Consider the following 22,328-nt stretch of genomic DNA (forward strand, 5'->3'; position numbering starts at 1 on the left):
AAGTGACGCGCGCGCCGATTACGTCATCACCAGGCGCCGCCCCTACGCCATCAATCGCGCCGAAATTCTGAAGCTGAGCATGGCGGCTGACATGCGTCTTCCCGCTCCTCGGAAGCGTTCCACCAATTTACCGAAGGAGCATGGCAAGCATCTCGTGGCTCCTGGTGATGTTATTACTACGGACTCTGGCTTCATGAGGTACGTAGCCTCTTTCTTTCTCTGGGAGGTTAATGTATCTGCAGATGCTGTTATTGTGCATCATGTGTTTCCTTTCTACGAGTTCTGTTTTGCAACTGAAACCATGAGAGATGCTTAAGATACGGTAGTATGAATGATGATCGGAAGCTTCAGCGAGTTCATGAGACTAGGCACTTGAATACTCTGTAAATGTGCCAGGCCTGGCTGAGTGAAGGTGACGTCCTGACTAATCAAATAATTCTAACTTTTTTTTTTTAAAGCCAAGCCGAAACATTTCGTGTAACTTGTTTTTCTACGCATCTTTACACCTGCCATTTACCTTATTCATGATCTTTGCAGCGAGGTATCTATCTATTTCACTTTGGTTTTGGTCATCTCTTTATTAAACCCAGTCTTAGGGTTGCCACTTTTCCTAAACAAAAATGAGGAATGCTCAAAACGACAGTTGGGCGAGCGGGGATATGGGGACACCACGGGTTTGGATTTGTGGAGGGTGGCGCGTGAAATGGAGGTTTGGGGGTATTTATTTAATCAATCCTCCCAATCCCTTGTCGTGTTTTCCACAGGTATGGATTATGCAAAATGTATTAACTACAGTCATTGACAAGTTTCATTGCAACAAATGTATTGGTGCAACAGTATCGCAACATTAATGTTAAAAGTGCATTGACTATATTCATTGACCACCCCAAAACAATAAAACCTAACCAAAAACGGCTCCTAAAATAATATTCACCAATAACAAGTACAAGAACATTACATAACATTGTCTCAGCAACATCTGTCTTTATTTTTTCTTTTTCAATGTATCATTTAATCTGCGTCTGGCATTCAGAATCTCTTAGAGAAAGGTTTGAGCCTTAATTTCAGAGCACAGTCTAGACCAGGGGTGCCAATGCGTCGATCACGATCGACCGGTAGATCGCAAAGGTAGTGCTGGCAGATCCCGTTACATTCCAAAAAAAATTTTTTTAAACGTTAGTCTATCATATATCCTCCCTATGGCACTTGCAACTTGATTCACATATAGGGCGGCCAGTCTGAGATCTTTTCTCTTCTAAAACACTGGTCATCCCGCACGCACGATCAACTGCAAAACTCCGGCTGTGATCTAGTTAGCCTTTCAATTTATATCGACTAAAGAAGGGATTTAAAAGAAAACGTTTTGTTTATGGGCTGGATGTGGAATTGGAAGAGGATTTTTTTTCTCACAATGTCACAATCGAAGTGCGTTTGTCTGATCTGTCAATCTATCATTGCTATTCCAAAGAAGGAAAATATGGAAAGGCACTTTCGAACTGTTCATAAAAACTACGAAACTGACTTCCTTCCGAAAAACGATCTGAGAAGGAAAAGGAGAGGGAACTAAAATCTCAGTTAATCGTACAGCTGTCATTTTTCACTCGGCTGAATTCAAAAGCTCCTTGACTGCATTATTCGGCTCTACTTATTTATACGAGTCAGCCTTTTCCCACATGACGATTATTAAATCCAAATACTGTAGTGACCATAAATGTATTGAATTATTGTGCCATAAAGGTTATGCAAGGTAGAACAAATTATATTTTATGTATAAAGTATACTCAGTGTGTATGTGTATATATTATTTATTTTTATTTATATATATATATATATATATATATATATATATATATATATATATATAACATTTTTAATGTACGTAGATCATTTCGACCTGGTCATTTTAAAAGTAGCTCACAAGCCAAAAAAGAGTGGGCACCTCTGGTCTAGACTACTATACGTGCTATCTCAGCTGCTGTCACCAATAATAAACATAACCATAATTAGTAGCATACTATTTTATTACATAACTTTTTATTACTAGAAATGAATATATCTCCAATAAGCTATGCTTTTTACATGACGCTTTTGCTAGCCATGAATTAGGGTTTATGTAGTTCTGTGTGAAATGAATTTTATTATTAATCAAATTATCATAGTCAAACGATCTTGTTCAAAATATGCATCATTGCCATGTCTTCATGGTAATGATAGAGTGATGCAAGAAACATGAGGAATTGTGCAATTTTTCTGGGTGCTCCCTCTCATGTTAACAGCCTGCCCCTCTCCAGCAACATGCTGCTCGGCATCACGTACATTGCTCTGTGCAAAAGAAAATTCTCCATGGTACACTTTACGATGTCTCTTGTAGTCATCTACTGTTACAGAGTCAAGCTATGTATATTTGCATTCACATTTAAGGCAATAATACTCTAAATGTCTCTGTTTTGCAGGGAGGCCTCAGAGTCACATTAGAAGCAGAAGCAACACTAGCTGTAACTATACCTGGCTTATTCAATCGGCATCTGCGTATCTAGCAACAAACATGATGCAGGTGAAGTTCAGGGAGAGAGAGCTCATATTGCTTCTTTATTAATCCAACACATGTTTACATGATTTATTAAGGAAAAAAATAGTTGTTGATTATAGATTACTTCCATACTCTCAGAGTCATATAAAATACAGGAGGAATACAACATGTCTGTTTCAAATGCAGAATGATTCTGTAAAACAAGGAAAGGGTGGCAACCCTACTCAGGAGTATGTACTGATCCAACAGCATGTTGCCGCACCCACCACATGACGAACCTGCGCAGTCTCCCCTAATATTCTTCTCTACCAAGTCTTCCTTTCATTATCTTCCACCATAACCTTTCGCTTAATCTTCTCCCAATGTAGCTACTTTCATGATAGCATTTTAACAGATTCTCGCATATCCAATTCTGCAGTATAATAATTGCATGAGGATATGAAAAGTAATCTAAATAAAAACAATGTTTTAAAACTATTGTTTAGTTCAGATATCATTTTTTTCAAGAAGATAATTTTTTTTTTATATATATATATATATAAATGTACAGTATCTAGATTAATTAAAGTTGTTGGAACCTGCAAAGCATTTCTGCCTGTTGCACCCCTGGTGGTGTCAAAATACTAGCTGCAGGGTTGTCGGCTTTGACAGATGTTTCACTCTTTTAATCTCAGAATATGTTAAATTGGTAGGGCAGTGATCAGAGACCTTTCAGTGCCACTTCCTGCAGCTGGTTTGGTATCCTAAAGAATTTCCTTGGCTCTCCAGTTGGTATCCTTAATCCCCTATCCCTTATCTTTCCTTTGTAGCCACAGTCATCAGAAATGTATTTTCTCATCTTCCTCTGCAAGATCTTTCTTTGCTTTTTTTTTTTTTTAAGCTGGGATGAAGTCATCACACTGTCCTTCAGAAAGCTTTACATTGAAAAACCAAGGTAGCCACGGCAGCCAACTTCCACTGTGTAGGTTGTTACTCTCTCACCCTACCATCTACACTTTTCCCCAATCTCCGCTAACCACACTTTCATCCTTCTGTAGGTTTCCTGGGTGCCCTCCTCCCCCCTGTCAGACTGACCACCAGGCCAAGATTCTCAGTTACTGACCACACAGTGATGTCAGGTCTCATTAAGTTGGCGATGATCACAGCAGAGAAGCTTAATTGTTTGTCTAGGTCTGCTTTTCATCCCAGGCGTTCCCTGCGGCCTGCACTGATTTTCTTTCCTGTCCTGAGTGAGGCTGCTCACTTTTTTGTTGCTGGTACACACTGGATGTGCTTTTTTTGAACGTAGGATTTTGTTTATTTGAGCTCTCGTATGCTCTGTTATTTCCACTAACTTCCTTAAGACCTGGTGTCTGTTCCAGAAAGTATAATTCGTGTGAAATCCACTTAAAGTAAGTCAGGATTCAGGGAAATCAGGCTAATTCTATTCCAGAAAACCTGGATGTAGCCCAATCTGTGTTTCTGGAACAGATTTAAACAGAATTACATGATCAGTGAGGCCAAAGATGCAGATAGCTTGCCAATCCTGCTTTTTGGAACGAAATCCAGATTTGTCTTCCAGAAAACAGAAGGGCAACCTTTTTGCTCTGAGACTATGCTACAAATAGCAGGTTTAATGTGAAGGATTAACATTTTGAGATTGCAATAATTAAGGAGTAGAGCATCCAGTCATAAGATCGAAGGCCGAACGTGTCCTGTCAGAAATGCTGATCCCAGCTGTACTATTTATAAGCAGAAAAATCCAACAAAATGTTGTACCCTTTCCTGAACAAACAATCAATGCACAAGCACATCTCCTTCGCCAGATTCTTCCCAGAGGAATATAATCAGATGACGATCAAACATTCTGGCATGCCCGGAGATGTACCTGTGTGAATGTTACCGTTTTATATCTGAGGCTTTTAAACAAGGATAAACCAAAAAGTAAGAGCAATATGGAAATTCGGTGGTAACCAGAACTGATAGAAGCTGACGCAATACCACATGTTTGTAGTGGCTTATGGGTAGTTTGAACATGCACAGAGCTCTGCCATTCGACTAGTTGAAACCAAGGTGAAATGAACATGGACGCTGCACTGTGGTATTGCACTATTGTTGTGCAATGCACTATAGTTACAGGGAGGGAACGAAATCTGCTAAAATTTACCATGCCCTAGTTAAGATATCACAACAGAATGTAAATTTCCTGATAAAGCTTATATAAAAAAAAACAACACTGAGTGTACCAAACATAAATAAAATGGCTGCAGGGATCCAGGTCATTTCATGAAGACATACAGATGAACAAGCACTTTCCTGTTTTGTGCATTTGTGCACATAAACATAAGTAACGCTTATTTCCATCCTGAAACAGATGAAACAAACAACCTTTTTAACTGTTTTCGACACTGAAAAATGAAACAATTGAAACATCGCGTCCCAATATTTCTTTTTAACTTTTCATCGAGAAAATAACATTGATCTAGTTTTCCCCATATATTATAAAGGGTGAGAACTCATCTACTGGTTAACTTTTTCTGATGCCAAGTATATTGTTGTATTTGCTTGGCAAAAAATTGCCCCAGACAATCTTAAAGTCCTTTGCAAAAGATATAAAGCCACCCCATATCTCCAACACTTAAATTTTCTCTAGGATGTTTGTAGTACTAGGTTGTTGTACCGTGTTAGCCATTATGAATGTAGAGAAAAGCCAAGCAAAATGACACCTTCTTTTATTGGCTAACTAAAAAGATTACAATATGCTTACATCTTGCCTGAAGAAGGGGCCTGAGTTGCCTCGAAAGCTTGCATATTGTAATCTTTTTAGTTAGCCAATAAAAGGTGTCATTTTGCTTGGCTTTTCTCTAGGATGTTGAAAGAAGATGGATAGTTGTCCAGGTGGTCAACTTTAAAGAAGTGCACACGTGAAGGATAGGGAAATACCACCCCACCCCTATACCAGAGACAAATTTAGAGCAATATGTTAATTATTGAACACAGAATACCTATGTGTTGTATGTCCTTTTACAGAAGGCTTTGACATAATTAATAGATTACAAATGAGGAAGAAGCGCCACCTGCTGGTCTTTTGATGTTTTACCAAATGAAACTCGGAGTGTCAGACTTGGCTTCTGGGAAGCTGTGATGGCTGCAGGTTTTAGTTCCATTTAGTTTCTTTAGGTTTAGTTAATGATGATTTATTTTGGTTTTATCCATTAAGATTTTGAATCCCCAAATTGATTCTTTTCCTCTTAAGCAGTTTTTAATCAACTGTCAGCTAACAGGATGCTTAAAAACTAGGAGACAACCTGGCCACTAAATAATTCTGCACTAGTCAACATTATTGATATCTAATTGTCAAGGAAGAAAAAAGAATGGAAGTACCAATCTGCCCTGGTTTACAATACATCTGTATGAGTTTCTCAGAAAAGGAAAATCAGATTTTTTTTAATTTTTTTTTTAAAGAAATTGCTGGTGTGTGTGAAAATGAGTTCTTCAGTAATACTGTATTTCATTTAGGCTTTCTGAGTGTCATGCTACAGAATTTAAAATTTACATAATAAATGCTTTATTTTGATATGTAAAATATATTTCAATGGTTTTAAATTTGATTCTCCCTTTTATTTAATGTAATCATATTAATCCAAAGTAGTAGTGAATGATATATAGGGTGATCCTTTATACCCATTGAAAATTCTTCATTTGGTGTGGATTTCATTAAAAAAAAAAAAGCTTTACCCAACATGATAAAATCTAGTGGGATACTAATATGTGAACATATTTTAAGCATTCAGCACAAAACCTAGAAAAGGAATTGTGAGTACTGTGAGTTGACCCCTTTTGCTGTGCAGCTCAACCTAACTGGTGAGTTGATGCAAACAGAAAGGTTGGAGAGGAAGAATCTGCATTGTGTGCACTGTTTGCTTGTTGGCAGCATCACTGTGAGAAAGTCAGAAAAGAAAGTTGAACATTTTATCGGTTCGAGAGAAGTAAATACCTGCTATCCAATCTATTTCAGTATCAGCACGTTAACAAGTGATTCAACAGATAAGGACACCCCCTTTTTGCACAATTAATCAGTGATATGTTTATTTGTGTTAAACGTATGTTTCAGTCTTACTTGTATAACATATGTGTATATATTTATCTATCAAAATCATGATATTATCGTAGTAAGGGTTTTTGGTCTTACTGCCCACTCCTAACCCAAAGACAGCACAGTGTTTTAATTTTGTGTCTCTCTTTCTTTTTGTTTTGTGACATTTGTGGTCTTCTTTTAGAAGGTCTGAACATTGTTTTGCTTATTCCCTGACTTCTGAGAGTTTCTATCTTGTGAAAGAGTATTTTCTTCTAAACAGGTTTCCTTTTTCTAGAAGTGAGTGTGACTTTAAAATTTTAATTTGTGGGTGCATGTTTCTGTGGGCCTGTGATAGACTAGTGCCCTATAGGAGTTTGGTTTCTGAGTTGGGCTTGGTGTTTCTGGGATAGGCCCTATACACAGCCCTGCACACACAAACCCAAAAATTGATTATTTGGATTTGAAAATTTTGTTATGCCTACATTAAATGCAAGATAAATGTATTCATTCCCTCTTTTTTTCTTTATGGTAAACTGAAAAATTGTCGACAGGAGTATGACAGAACAGTTAAAATGAGCCCATTCACCTACTGTACATTAGGAATGTCTTTGATAACTTAGTGGCAAAAAATTACAAGTTTATAATGCAGAATGGAGATGCATTATGCATGACTTTATAATCAAATCCAAAAATAAATGTTTCAGTATATAAGAGGTGTGCATGTGTAGAAAATTAAGCACTTATTACCACTCACTTACCCAACTCTTAAAACACCACTGAGGTCTTCTCCTTCTTAGCCTTTTTCTGTATCGTCCTCCATTTCTGAGAGCTTTTCTTCAGTAGCCCCCCAGTTCAAGGCTCAGAGAGGCACCTGGTGTCTTCACATTCATAATTCTTTACTGCCATAACATACCATTATGACCAAAAGCTCTGGGATGCTAAACAGAATAGTACTGTCCACCCAAGACGGGAGTAGTTTGCTGCTCGCTGTCAGCTTGGGAGGAATTTCACTGCTCTCTCCACAGTATTGCAGTCTTTCATTTACTCACTTTCTACCAAATAACACAATGCCACCAGCTTTTTGCCGTGGGTGCCAAATCATGTAGGCATCATCCCTGGATTCCATTTTTTTTTTTTAACTTTGGGGTACACCTAAAGAATTCCCCTGTACTCTTAACAGTGCCTGGCACCCCCTCTTGATTCCTTCCTACCATTTTTGATGCTACTTGACTGCTGTTGTCAGTTTTCCCTGCTCTTTTCCAATTCTGCTCTTGGTTTCTACATACACAGTCACAAGCTATAGTATCCATGTAGTGTTGCAAAAAGGTTCATAAAGCTTCTTTTCGCTGCTCCAGCAAGTTCTTTTTTTTCCTACTTTGCACTGAATGCTGTGACGTATTTCATGTCCATTCTATACAAGTAGTAATAGTCTAAAGGTAACAATTTGTATGTTAATACTGGTGTTCTCCTCTATCATTCTAGGGGTCATGGAACATACATGGACGATGAAAAGCTTGTGGCATCTGTTGCTGGAGTGGTGGAGCGTGTGAACAAGCTGATTTGCGTCAGACCTCTGAAAACTAGGTTTGGTTGAAATTCTTTAGTTTTCTAAGTAGCCAAGAACCATGCTTCATTTTATTTTACCAATAAGCATAATCCATATTCCAGTAAATGCATAGGCTTTATTTTACAAAGTGCCAAAGTATAGCACTTTATCAATACAGTACATTTGTTTGAAAATGTCTAGAGCAGGATCTCTGGTACAGAAAATGGCTAATTATAAATTTGTGTGTTGAATCAGTGGTAAAGATATAGCATCAATCAATCAATCAACATTTATTTATATAGCACATATTCATACAAAAAAATGTAGCTCAAAGTGCTTTACAAAATGAATAGAAAAATAGAAGACACAATAAAAAATAAACATAAGTCAACATTAATTAACATAGAATAAGAGTAAGGTCCGATGGCCAGGGTGGACAGAAAAAAAAACAAAAAAAACTCCAAAGTCTGGAGAAAAAAAATATAATGTAGCATCTTGTGAGTGTAATTGCAGGCCAGTGCAGTTTTGTATTTCTTGTAGGTTTCTATTGTTTTGAGTAAGCTATACAAATCTGACCTGAGACAATATAAGAGAAACCCTGGATAGCCTCTGCTGGGTACATTCAAAGTCCCTAAAGAGCTGATTTATCCATAGGCATATTGTGTAAATTAGGGATGTATGTGTTGAGTCTGATCCTACTACCAGATTTCTGAGGTAATGACTCCTGCAGCAATGCCATTTCTGTTAGTGTACATTAGCAGAAGCCATGGAGACGATTCAAATTATTCTTACCAGTCTGTGAGGGTAGGTTTTTGGCTGAAGTGAGAAAATTCAGATTGGGGAAAAGGCATTTAAAGTTTATATATGCATTTCACATTAGAGTACTTTTTTGCTTTCTGAGGAAATGTTAAAGTATACATAAAAAAACCCTTTCTCTCTGTTTCTGAAGGTTCAATGGAGAAGTTGGGGATGTGGTGGTTGGCAGAATAACAGAGGTAGGTGGTTGGTCCTGGGAAACCACATAGACTGCCCTTATGGGTTATTCCTAGTGGACTGGCTAGAGCAGCTATTTGGGAAATTTGCTTTGAGGCTGCACATGAGTTTCACCTGTTTAATAATTCATTCAAATGTTAAGGATTGGCTTTGTCAAACAGAAGTGATGGTTTTGACACACCCTATGTTAAGAAATATCGGTAGAATTAATTAGAGGCAAGATTAGAGAAGTGAAATAGTAGGAGTCAGATGAGGATGAATAATGGCTTGCTTGATAAGAATTGTAATACATGTAAGTGATGCCTATAGCTCAGGGCTCAAGTTATATGAATTGAGTCTGTATGTGTGATGTACAATAAAGCCTGATTCTGCTGCCTGTCCTGAGTCTCCGAGTGCCTTCATAGGGGCTAAGGGTGCCTGTGCCAGTCTGCTTCAACACCGTCTGCTCTCAGTAACTTCTAAAAATGCACAGTGTATTCCATCATTACTGACTGCATAACATCCTGGACATCAGCTGCTTAACTTTAAGATTGTAAATTTTTGCAGAACGTGTTGAAGACAAAAAAGAATATTACTGGTGCAGACTTAGAATGGCAACAAAGATTATTAAAGACCTCGGCCATTCTGCATAATCACTTTTCTGATTCATCCCTTCTGGCAAACAGTACTGATCCATTTGCACTTGCAGCAAAAGTTTCAGAAGTAGTTTCTGACTACATATCATAAGGTTAATGAACAGTCAATCATAGTAAACACAGATGTGTTTTCTCATTTGTATATATTTCACATTATCGTGTATAAATATTCTATACATGCTGTTTTATTTTTTGTGTGTATATTCTTTTGGTATTACTATAATTCGGAAGAAACTTACAAGTATTAATTATATTATACTATGTACACATGTCGGTGAACTTGAAATGTTTATTTACATAGTGTCAAAAGGGTTAAAATGTTAGGTATTTATCATACCTGATTTTAGTTTAAAAACAATTTAAACACTGCAACTTTTAAAATTTCAAAGTTTAAGGTAGGAGTTAGTGTAGTTTGTATGTTAAGTGAGGGGTTTAAAAATTTGTCGTCTTCAGTATAAGTAGAAGAACGTTGAGGATGTTTGGTTGTGTTATTTTATGAATTTTGCTCTAGCTGTAGTATTATTAATGAAAATGGTAGGAATTATACTGCTTGGGGTTTTAAAGTACTTCTGCTTTGTGAAACTTAATATCCTTCCAGGTTCAGCAAAAAAGATGGAAAGTGGAGACAAATTCTCGCTTGGATTCAGTGCTACTGCTATCATCTGTTAATCTTCCAGGTGGAGAGCTAGTGAGTACAGCTTTACTTCTTTGGTCTGTAAGAACAGATATAGTACATTGTTCTTTCAAATTTGATTTAGGCTGTTGCTTCCTCAGTCTGAATGCTCTTGTAGTTTCGCATTTTCAACCAGTTCAGAAGTCAACAGTTAAAATTACCCCTTTACTTCACCTGAGGCCTTTTGCATAAGTGATCCTCAACAATTCTTGGCCAGCACGGTTATGGAACCATTTATATTTCTGATCTTCCTAAATCATCTTCTTCTTTGGGCTGCTCCATTTACAGGTTGCCACAGCATATCACCTTTTTCCATATCTTCCTGTCCTCTGCATCATGCTCCGTTAAAGCCACCACCTGCATATCCTCTCTCACCACATCCATAAACTTCTTCTTAAGACTTCCTCTTGTCCTCTTAAATGGCAGCTCCATCCTTAACATCCTTTTCCCAATATACCCAGCATCTCTCCTGCACATCCCAAATATTTAAACTTGCCCACCTTCGCCAACTTTACTCTCTGCATCCTCACCATTCGTCTGACCTCCTTCTCAGTCACACATGTATTCTTTCTTGTTCTTTCTGACCTTCATTCTTCTCTATAGAGCATATCTCCATCTCTCCAGGGTGTCATTGCTCTACTCCCTACTCCTGCCACAGATCACAATGTCATCCAGAAACATTGTAGTCCACAGGGACTCCTGTCTATTCTTGTCTGTCAAACTGTCTACCACCATTGCAAATAAGAAAGGGCTCAGAGCCGATCCCTGATGTAATCCCACCTCTACCTTGAATGCATCTGTCACTCCTACTGCAGACCTTTACCAATGTTACAGTTCCCCATGTACATATACTGTACCACTCTCACATACTTCTCTTACATACAGTACTTCTTTACCATTCTCTTCTTACATACTTCTCTACCACTCCCGACTTCCTCATACAATACCACAACTCCCCTCCCCTCAGGCACTCTGTCATATGCTTTCTTTAAGTCCGCAAAGACACAATGCAACTCCTTCTGTTCTTCTCTGTACTTCTTCATTAACATCCTCAGAGCAAACATTGCATCTGTGGTGCTCTTTCCCAGCATAAAACCATACTGCTGCTCACTAATCATCACCTCCCTTCTCAACCTTGCTTCCACTACTCTTTCCCCATATCTTTATGCTGTGGGAAGTTACTTCAGCTCTGTGCATCTGTGGTATAGCGGGTCCACAGCCCTCTCAGCAAGGGCCAGTTTTAGTTTTTAAATAGCAAGCCGCAGGGCAATCTGCAGTGTGGGCGTTTCTTGCCTAGTGCACAGGTGAGGGACTGCCCACATCCGTGATTGTTCCTGAGGCTGCTAATGTGCTGCAGTTGCTATGCCCCCCTCTCAATATAAAGAAGCGCGAGTCGGTTAAAAGAGAACAAAACGGAAAGAGAAAGAGACGGAGGTTGCTGAAGAAAGCAGGAAGAGAGAGAGCGCGAGCGCCAGTACTGAAGAGCAAGAGAGAGAAGGCTTGCATGGGAGAAAGCAGGCAGCTGAGAAGAGAGCCCACGAGGGGAATGTTTGGCCAACATTCAGTGGGGCTGAAGGTAGCGGTCGCTCCAATTGAGTGATTAAGTAGCTGGAGTGACTGGTAGAGGAGTCGACTTGGCCGTCGATGAGGCTTTGGGCTGGTGTAGTCCCGGCGTGAGCACCTTAGCCACTGGGAAAATTGTCCAAGTCTTGGTCCGGTTGGGAGTCCGACCTAGCCAAGGAGCGGAGGGCTACCGGACCTGAGTGAAGGGCAGCTGTTCCTGCTGGTAGGCGACTCTCCTGTTGAGCAGCCCAGATGGGTGTAGCAGGGGAGCCGCCATGGTAGCTGAAGACACCGGGCTTTTAATGTTTGAAAAGACTGCTTCCTGATGAACGTTTTAAGCTTGTTTTTAAAGGATTGTTTTTGCATTTTTTTAACCTCCACATTTCTTTTATGGATTATTTATTAAAGATTTTGGGAATTACTGCACTTTGTGAAAAGTTTGTTTTTGATTTGTTGGATTTTTAATAAAAGCATTTATGCACTTTTTTGCATTATCCCCTTGCTTCGTTGTTACCTCGCTGTCTAGCTACCCTCGGTTATAACTATCAACGGTGTTGGGTTCAAGGGCTCCCGAACAGCTAATGGGAGCATGGAGCAGAAACCGCATCGTCACAGCATCCCCCCTGTTCTTAAAAATTGGTACCAGTACACTTCTTCTCCACTTCTTAGGCATCCTCTTACTCTATAAACAATCTGGTTAAAAACTCCACTGCCATCTCTCTTAAACACCTCCATGTTTCCACAGGTATGTCATCTGATTTGATCTTCAAAAATAAAAGTTATTTTGTCATACTATCTCCATCTCCATAGCACTGTGTTTTGTCAAACAGAAAATTGTAACTTAAAATCATTTTTCCCAGAATGGTAGAATGTTGTATTATAAGGTCGTAACATAAAAGTAAATTAAGCAGCCCCAAGTAGTCTTTTTCCCAGTATTCACATTAACGTCCAACGTTGTGAAACTTTGATGTGATGCAGCTCAAGTTTGTGACAGATATTAGAAAGTCAAACCCCAACCTCCTAAAAATGATTCTGTTTTCTTGCCATACTATTGGGGTGGGGTCCAAGTGCAAGCAAATTAAACATTGCATGTTGTGCATCAGTTCCTCCAGAATAAAGTCTATGTGGGTTACAGGAAAAAAGCTCTTTTTTTAACTAAAAGTTTTTGTATTGTTTTACTAATATAAATTCAAATCAAAAGGATCTGTTTCACTTGGTATGCATTAACTTTCTATGGGAAACTGCTATTTAGTGAAGTGTTTTTTATTTATTTTAAAAATACTGTATCTCTTCTTGCAGTTTTTTAGTCTATTCGACACTGGTCTAAATATACAAACAAAAGCCTGAAAATTTACTGAATACATCCAAGGCCAGACACTGTAAGTCAGCTGACGAAACAATACTTGGATTTTTTTTTTCTCTCGGAAATGACTTGTCGCTTCAGTGGTGCTGGAGGAAAGGGCCACAGTGACGGCTGTTTGCCTGACATTTTCTGAGCACTAAAGAGAGTTTGCTCCCATTTTCCCATTCCCACATCCTTCCTCCACCACAGCAACGTGCTACCTTGCACTGCTAAGCTGACCATGGCCGTGAATAAATAGTCATATTTTGCCATGGTGGAACCCCCTCCCTATTCCCCGATTTGGCACACTGTGATTGTTGGTTGTTTTCAAAAATCAAAGAATTTCTGCACATGGAAAGATTTTGAAATTCACAATACGTTCATTTAAGCTGTGAATAGGGAGTTGGACAAATTGATTAAGGTGGATTTTGTCTCATGCTTTGACCAGTGGATTAAGCACATAAAAATGCATTAATCTTAGTGATGACAACATTAAAAAGTCGTGAATAAGTTAGCTTTCTGGTGTTCTCAAATTATTTTTTTTATAAGGTTCAGAATTTTTTTGTATACTCCTCATATACTGTAGAATTTCTCAAAAACCAAATGATTTTCGATTAAAAGATATAAATATGCTGCTTTATAATATGTGTGCAATATAGAAAAGTGGATTAATACTTGAAAACATTACTGGTTTGAAAGAGGACATTTTTGGTAAGTTTTAAGTCTTTTGTTTTAACATTTGGACAGGTGCCCAACAGTCCTGTAGACACCATTTTAAGCCACAAGAACAGACATGGTATTTTTAAAAATGTTAAAAATTAATGTATGCAATGATTGTGAACAAATAACTTTCACTTGAAAAACATTGAACTTATCTTTTAATAGAACTGATTCTCCAGATTATGATTTGCAAGGAGTATATTAGAAGTATTAGATGCAAAATTCGAAAAGGTAGAATAGTAAGACCCATAAAATTAAGCATTTAACCTGTAATTGGAAAATATGTATCAGATTTAAACCAGCACAGCAGTACATTTATCAGTGCTGCTACTTCATAGCCCTTGGATCATACGTCAGAATCCTGTTATGGTCTCAGTTTTTCACCTTGGGAGGCTTTGTTCGCCAACTCCCGAACCCTTGTTCCCTCCTGTGCTACATGCCAGCCACTTTGCATCTCTGCCGCTCGCATTGTGAAGCTCCTTTGAAACCCCCTCTTAAGCGTTGATACGATGGGAAACAAATACAGTTGTTTTTTTGTTTTTTTTTTAACCTCCTCTTTGCTCAATCTGCTGCTGGCTTGCTGCTGCTGCCGTGCCACGTGATCTGCCTCTCACGCGGCACACTTCTGTCATATCACCTATGTCCATATATCCAATCTCTTTCCGCTTTTACCGTTTCATCAATATCTCATTGAATTTTGATTCCGTGTTTGGAATTGCATCATGACAATGCAACGTATAACTGTCCGTGAGTGAATATCGTTTCTTTCTCTCTACACGAACTGTCTCTGACAATAGTATTCACACAACTAAGAAATGATTGAACCGTGTGCATGGTTATATATGCAGGACTTTTCCAAATCTCTTTGCATACGCTGTTGTCTCGCGGGGCTTCTGGCCCCAGGTGTGGTTACGCCACTTGGCACGAAGACTCGTCTTGCAGGATGTGAAAGTGTCTCATATATATAAATAATATATGAATTTTTTGGTTTTTTTCCCCCTCCTCCTCTCCAAGTGCTTCAGTTTTCTTCTTACAAACCAGAAACCTGCATGCTTGATAGTCCATTGTCTTCAAATTGTGTTAGTCCTTTTTATCAAACTGCCTATATGTTGGTTCCTGTCTTTTGTCCCTACCCTAGCTGTTGAGATAAACTCTTGTATCTCATGATCCTAGTCGTAGTTTAAGCTGGATTAGAAAATAGATTTATTAGTGCTAATGAACTTGGGCATAGCAAATAATGTTGTTGTATGTATGACTTTTGTTGTATATTCATCCTGTGTTCTTAGGGCTTCTCCTTTTTTGTTATGTGAACTTGTATGGTTATGTGCAAAATTACATCTTGAAATGAAGTGGTATTCCATCCAGAATGGGTGTGCTAGTACTGGCATAATATTTGCTGTTTCTCATGTTTTGAAAGAAGTTTGGTCTGATTTTATTTATATATATATATATATATATATATATATATATATAATATAATTTTATTTTTTTGTCTCTTTTCAGAGACGAAGATCTTCTGAAGATGAATTGGCTATGAGGGAATATTTACAAGAGGGAGACCTCATCAGTGTATCCTTTGTGGCCATGGAAGGTGTTGGGCTAGTTAGTTTTTTTTATTAAAAACTGATCTTGTTTTCTGAAGTCTTCAACCTCAGATTCCACTACTGACACCCTATGTAACTGTGGAAAAAAATTAAGCATATCACTGTAAACATGTGTTTTTTAAACCTGGTGTGATTTGCGGACAGTGTTTGTTTTAAAAGGACATGGACAGATGGATTTCTTTGTGACCGATACTGCTGTTGATGGACTTGAACAATGTCTGTCAGCTAAATGTTAATACAAATAATGTAAAATTATTTCATGTTGCATTCTATTGAAATACGTTAAGCAGTAAAATAAGATGCTTTGAGAATGTAGTACCTTTCATCCTTAACAGGGCTTCATAGGCTGAGGTGCAATCAGTGTTTGCAGATGGTGCTTTGTCTCTTCACACCCGTAGTCTTAAGTATGGCAAGGTGAGTACACGACTTGTAGTTAGACTTCAGCCAAGTGACATTTTTAAGTAGGTGAACAAAGTAAAATTGCTGACATGGGCACCTTGGGTAAAATAGTTATGCAACCCAATGATTTTGTTCTCCCTCTATCTTGACCTTTTTTAAACTATTTCCTGGTTTCTTTACTTTCTCCATAGCTGGGTCAAGGTGTGCTGGTGCAAGTGTCTCCTTCATTGATAAAACGACGTAAGACTCATTTCCACAACCTCACTTGTGGTGCATCTATCATTCTAGGAAATAATGGTTATGTGTGGATATACCCAACTCCAGCAGAGCAAAACGAAGAGGCCGGGGGCTTTGTGACTAATACTGAGGTAACGTGCTTTTCTGTTTTGTTCTGAAAATGTTTGCACTATACTCAGTATTTTGCTACACTTATTTATTGTAATTTAATGTTGCACCCCTCTTGTGATGCCATGTGAATGTTTGTCTGAAGTCATGTGAAAATACAGTCTATGCATAATTTATTCAAATCACACAGCCAAAAGAAATATAAATGTATTTGTTTGGAATTTGTATTCTTAACAAGAAAACACATTCTATAAAAGAAAAGTGTGTATGTATGTGTATTTTGTAACCTATTCTTGTACAGTGGTGTGAAAAACTATTTGCCCCCTTCCTGATTTCTTATTCTTTTGCATGTTTGTCACACAAAATGTTTCTGATCATCAAACACATTTAACCATTAGTCAAATATAACACAAGTAAACACAAAATGCAGTTTTTAAATGATGGTTTTATTATTTAGGGAGAAAAAATCCAAACCTACATGGCCCTGTGTGAAAAAGTAATTGCCCCCTGAACCTAATAACTGGTTGGGCCACCCTTAGCAGCAATAACTGCAATCAATTGTTTGCGATAACTTGCAATAAGTCTTTTACAGCGCTCTGGAGGAATTTTGGCCCACTCATCTTTGCAGAATTGTTGTAATTCAGCTTTATTTGAGGGTTTTCTAGCATGAACCGCCTTTTTAAGGTCATGCCATAGCATCTCAATTGGATTCAGGTCAGGACTTTGACTAGGCCACTCCAAAGTCTTCATTTTGTTTTTCTTCAGCCATTCAGAGGTGGATTTGCTGGTGTGTTTTGGGTCATTGTCCTGTTGCAGCACCAAGATCGCTTCAGCTTGAGTTGACGAACAGATGGCGGACATTCTCCTTCAGGATTTTTGGTAGACAGTAGAATTCATGGTTCCATCTATCACAGCAAGCCTTCCAGGTCCTGAAGCAGCAAAACAACCCCAGACCATCACACTACCACCACCATATTTTACTGTTGGTATGATGTTCTTTTCTGAAATGCTGTGTTCCTTTTACGCCAGATGTAACGGGACATTTGCCTTCCAAAAAGTTCAACTTTTGTCTCATCAGTCCACAAGGTATTTTCCCAAATGTCTTGGCAATCATTGAGATGTTTCTTAGCAAAATTGAGACGAGCCCTAATGTTCTTTTTGCTTAACAGTGGTTTGCGTCTTGGAAATCTGCCATGCAGGCCGTTTTGCCCAGTCTCTTTCCTATGGTGGAGTCGTGAACACTGACCTTAATTCAGGCAAGTGAGGCCTGCAGTTCTTTAGACGTTGTCCTGGGGTCTTTTGTAACCTCTCAAATGAGTCGTCTCTGCGCTCTTGGGGAATTTTGGTCGGCCGGCCACTCCTGGGAAGGTTCACCACTGTTCCATGTTTTTGCCATTTGTGGATAATGGCTCTCACTGTGGTTCGCTGGAGTCCCAAAGCTTTAGAAATGGCTTTATAACCTTTACCAGACTGATAGATCTCATTTACTTCTGTTCTCATTTGTTCCTGAATTTCTTTGGATCTTGGCATGATGTCTAGCTTTTGAGGTGCTTTTGGTCTACTTCTCTGTGTCAGGCAGCTCCTATTTAAGTGATTTCTTGATTGAAACAGGTGTGGCAGTAATCAGGCCTGGGGGTGGCTACGGAAATTGAACTCGGGTGTGATACACCACAGTTAGGTTATTTTTTAACAAGGGGGCAATTACTTTTTCACACAGGGCCATGTAGGTTTGCTGTAAAAGACTTATTGCAAGTTATCGCAAACGCTTGATTCCAGTTATTGCTGCTAAGGGTGGCCCAACCAGTTATTAGGTTCAGGGGGCAATTACTTTTTCACACAGGGCCATGTAGGTTTGGATTTTTTTTTCTCCCTAAATAATAAAAAACATCATTTAAAAACTGCATTTTGTGTTTACATGTGTTATATTTGACTAATGGTTAAATGTGTTTGATGATCAGAAACATTTTGTGTGACAAACATGCAAAAGAATAAGAAATCAGGAAGGGGGCAAATAGTTTTTCACACCACTGTATGTGTGTACACCCTCAACCCTCTAAGTGTCGCTCTTGTCTTGAACAAGTCTGTTAATCATAATGCATAGTGATTGATAGCAGGCAAAGGATTTTCTGAGGTTCCCTGCAGAGATCATAAAATCTTTATTGTGGGGATTTCTTTGTTCCATTTAATTTTCTTTAGTGCACCAGCTCATTCTAATTGAGCTGATTTTTAATATCAAGATACTGTTAGACTTTCTTATTTTGAATAAGTTAATTGTATAGTTTTATCATCTCATGATGCATTAGGGGACCCCACCAGTATCCAACTCCTGGTGAACTTGTGACTAAGTGGTATATTAAATATGGTACTGATTTCCATTTTACTACTGTTTAATTTTCAGTCTTGATTGCCCTTCTATTTTACAGCCAGTTCCCCTCTCGGACAGGGAAGTAATCTCAAGGTTACGGAACTGCATTCTTGCATTGTCTGTGCACAAGATGCTGCTGTATGATACCAGCATTCTGTACTGCTATGAATCTGCATTCCATCATCAGGTATTACTTGTCTTTTTTGGCCTCTTTATCTTGAGAGCTTTTTTTATCCAGGTTGTTTCAACATGTCTCTTCTGAATTCTGATCCTGCAGTCTATAAATTCAGTTAAGATTTAGAAAGGTTCAAGCTTTGGTCACCTAAATGTAAAAATGGAGGTACTTTTCTGTTATGAGTCAAGATTAACTGTATATAAGACCTCTTCTGCTTAATTGGAAATAGAAGTGGTGTGGACATGTGGCCCTTTTGTTACAATGAGTATGTTTTAAATGTTGGTACCACTGTGGGAATTCTATCACTTAGAGGGGCTAGGGTCTAAGCAGGTATTCCTCAGGATGAGCTAGAAAACGTTTCTGAGGATTATTGGTTTGTTGAACTCTGCATGGAGTTGTAGATAGAAATTGTTGTCTTGCCAGTTCGAGGAAGTCCTAAAGTGATTCAATTCCGGCAACTGCACATGTAAAGACCACTCTATCAAACAGTTTGAATTCTTTATTTAGTAAATGCTGCATTCTGAAGGTTTGAAGGTTGCTGTTAATTTGACTGAGGTGGAAATTTCTGTAAACTAGCCATCTCATTTTACATATCATAGAACTGTTATTTTAAAGATACTCTTTAGACATATTGGAATAGACATGTTTGTTAAATTTGTTTAACATTCATATCTGTATGAAACTAGTTGTCCCCCGTGGCTCTGCCTGTGTAGTAGTGAAACAGAACAGTGAGGAGGGCCCGGCTTCCCTTTACTGACGTCACATGTCCCCCTCCCCTTGTCCCACAGCCTCTGTCTCGGATTAGCGCAAATGTATCGCTCCTGCAAGCAAACTGCAAGTCTTAGTGCGATGAGAGAAGTCATAAAATCAAACAGAATGTTCAAGCAATTTATAAAAAAAAAAAATCTAAATCCATCAAGAGGTTCTATCGTTCTCTAGCTAAGAGGATGTCAGATACGCACTGCACTGAAAAAAAGTATAACATTGATGTTGTTCATTCAACGTAAATTTTCTCTTTCAAGCAATTTAAGATTAGTCATTTAGTGTTGCAGCTTGAAATATTTGGTTTCACATCTCAATCAAAGTAAAAAAAAATTGTTTGTACCAAATTAAGTTATGGTGGAGGGAATAAACGTAAAAATCCTATTTCATTTAACTTAATATTTTAGGTTGTTCATGTGCTGTGTTTGAGGGGCCATTTGTATATTCTTTCGGTCGAACTTTTCAGTTTGATGGCTTTCCAACTGCCAAAAAAGAAGAACAACTTAAAAAATAGATTTACTTCAGTAAAAAAAAACAAGTGAATTGCACCCAATCACTCTAAATGATTTGCCTCAACTTAGAAATTGTGGGATCAATAAGCTAAAAAGAATTATATTGGTTCAGATTGAAAATATTAAGTGTGAATCATCACAATTTTTTTTCAGTGTGAGGCTGGTGCGTGAGTAAGGGGGGCCCCTCCCTTCCTCCCCCTCGACCCACTGCGTGTCTTTCAGATTCGCAAATTTACTGTAAATCGATACTCCAAGTGAACTATGATACATAGCAAAAACAAACCATGTTCAAGCAAATTGTAGAAAGAATTTTGATGTAAATCAGTTAAGTAGTTCTCTCATGAAAAGCAGACAGAGAGATGTTGGATTTTATATATATATAAAATATATATATATATACACACTATATATATATATATATATATATATATATATATATATATATATATATATATATATGAGAGAGAGATGTGTAGTGCAAGTATACATTTATAATAAAGATGTTTAATTGCATTATGTCTTTTATATTCTGCTACTTTTGTTTTTTACTCCCCATTTTTGGTTGCCTTTTGTATGTAATGATCGTTATATTTTTACTGAAGGTAATGACTAGTAAAACTGTGGATGGTCTTGTTACACTGAAAAAGAAAATTGGTTCACTTCAGGAACTGGATCGAAACCCTTATTCCATTGAGAATTTATTTAAACATCCACTTTAAATTCTTGCCCAAGTAAATGTAAATACAACACCGCCTTCAGTGGCGAAGATCTAGATCCACCAAAGAGCAGCCATAGTCCACTGTGTAAAATCATTGAAGGTTTATTATCAGATGGCCATTTTCACCATTCCAGGAGTCAAACCAAAGCAATATAACTAGGCATGAGAATCTTGTTCATGCCTTTTTTTTTTTGAGAAAGTTTATCTTTATGGCATTTTCACTTTTAATTTTACACTTGTCTGTTCAACACAGATCAAGGACATTCTGAAGCCAGAAATAATGGAGGAGATAATCGAAGAGACAAGACGGCGTATTCTGGAACAGGAGGGTTAGGGGAAAAATAAATGCTTCCCCCAGGTTGTTCAGTGGGTCGAAAGTGGTTGACAGACCATGGTAGTGACTACTGAGAATACTCTTCAAGGACAACCGTTTATGCACTCTCTGTTGAAGAATACACCTTGACCTGGCACAGGACCAATAGCCACCCACCTGTCACACGGAAGTGGATAAGCTTCTTTCAGAGCTTTGTTTTATAGGCTGCTTGCAACTTTCTGAGTTCTGTATAGATCTTGGTTTATTTTTTTTATTTTGTACAAAGACAAATACTCCACATTCTAAAGATCTTTTGTGTGATTGAAAGTACATCGCCAATCAGATTGAAAAGAGCGAAGTGGCTGTTTTAGCTAATGAACATCCTTGAAAGCCCTTTGTTGAAGTAAGCATATTATTTGTTTTACAGTGTAAAGCTGGAAAAAATGCAATATGAGCCCATACCATAGAATTAAAAACAAAAAAAATAATAATGTGTATAACAAAATGTCCTGTTGTTTGGCATATCCTCGATCCCTTTTGAGGTCCTTTACAACAGCGATCTTGGAAGACCTTGTGTGTTCCTTGTATTTCTTTAGTAGGCATACATAGATGTGAGAGTTTCTTTTATCCATAATTTTTTTTGATTGCTATTTTATTTAACGCTCTGCACCATCTCAGACTAATAACCTTGACACAGAATTAGTCTAAGTAACTGTCTGGGTGAGTATTAAGTACCAAACCAGTAGGTTTGTGAGTTACATTTGAATGTTTTATTAGCTGTAGGTTCTGTTTCAGTCAATCAAACAAAAAATCAAAAGTTTAAACAGACCTCCTGTTTTATTGGGATCATTGTTTAGTTTAGCTTTCTTTTTGACTTTCTGATTGCAGATGCTTAGTCTCTCTTTTGTTTGAGTCGGAGCACATCCTGGTTTTTATACAGCAGTCAATCTGTAGTAAATCAACAATAACTTGGGCAAGAGATTATTATTTTCAGAATTGAAGACAGAAATCTGCAGTATTTAAGGCCTATGTTAACAAATACGGTGTCTATAAAAAGTATTCCCCTTGTTGGAAGT

The 22,328-nt window shown here is 38.0% G+C and overlaps 1 protein-coding gene across 1 annotated transcript; it reads left to right on the forward strand.

Moving 5' to 3' along the window:
- Positions 1-22: 22 nt before the first annotated feature.
- On the forward strand, positions 23-22,080 carry exosc2 (exosome component 2). The gene is made up of 9 exons (XM_039764270.1): positions 23-198; positions 8,070-8,171; positions 9,083-9,128; positions 10,360-10,449; positions 15,563-15,628; positions 16,009-16,077; positions 16,254-16,430; positions 18,831-18,959; positions 21,193-22,080. The coding sequence occupies exons 1-9, from the start codon at positions 80-82 to the stop codon at positions 21,271-21,273; spliced, it is 879 nt and encodes a 292-aa protein (XP_039620204.1). The 5' UTR covers positions 23-79; the 3' UTR covers positions 21,274-22,080.
- The last annotated feature ends 248 nt before the right edge of the window (positions 22,081-22,328 follow it).

Source organism: Polypterus senegalus, chromosome 9 (assembly GCF_016835505.1).
Source record: "Polypterus senegalus isolate Bchr_013 chromosome 9, ASM1683550v1, whole genome shotgun sequence".
Taxonomy (NCBI): Eukaryota; Metazoa; Chordata; class Cladistia; order Polypteriformes; family Polypteridae; genus Polypterus; species Polypterus senegalus.

What these genes read in the sequence shown, in the direction of transcription:
- exosc2 (XM_039764270.1), top strand. Translation starts at nt 80, where the DNA reads ATGGCGGCTGACATGCGTCTTCCCGCTCCTCGGAAGCGTTCCACCAAT. An exon ending in TGGTTGGCAGAATAACAGAG is followed by an intron (nt 9,129 to 10,359) that starts GTAGGTGGTTGG and finishes ATATCCTTCCAG; the next exon opens with GTTCAGCAAAAAAGATGGAA. An exon ending in GTAGTCTTAAGTATGGCAAG is followed by an intron (nt 16,078 to 16,253) that starts GTGAGTACACGA and finishes CTTTCTCCATAG; the next exon opens with CTGGGTCAAGGTGTGCTGGT.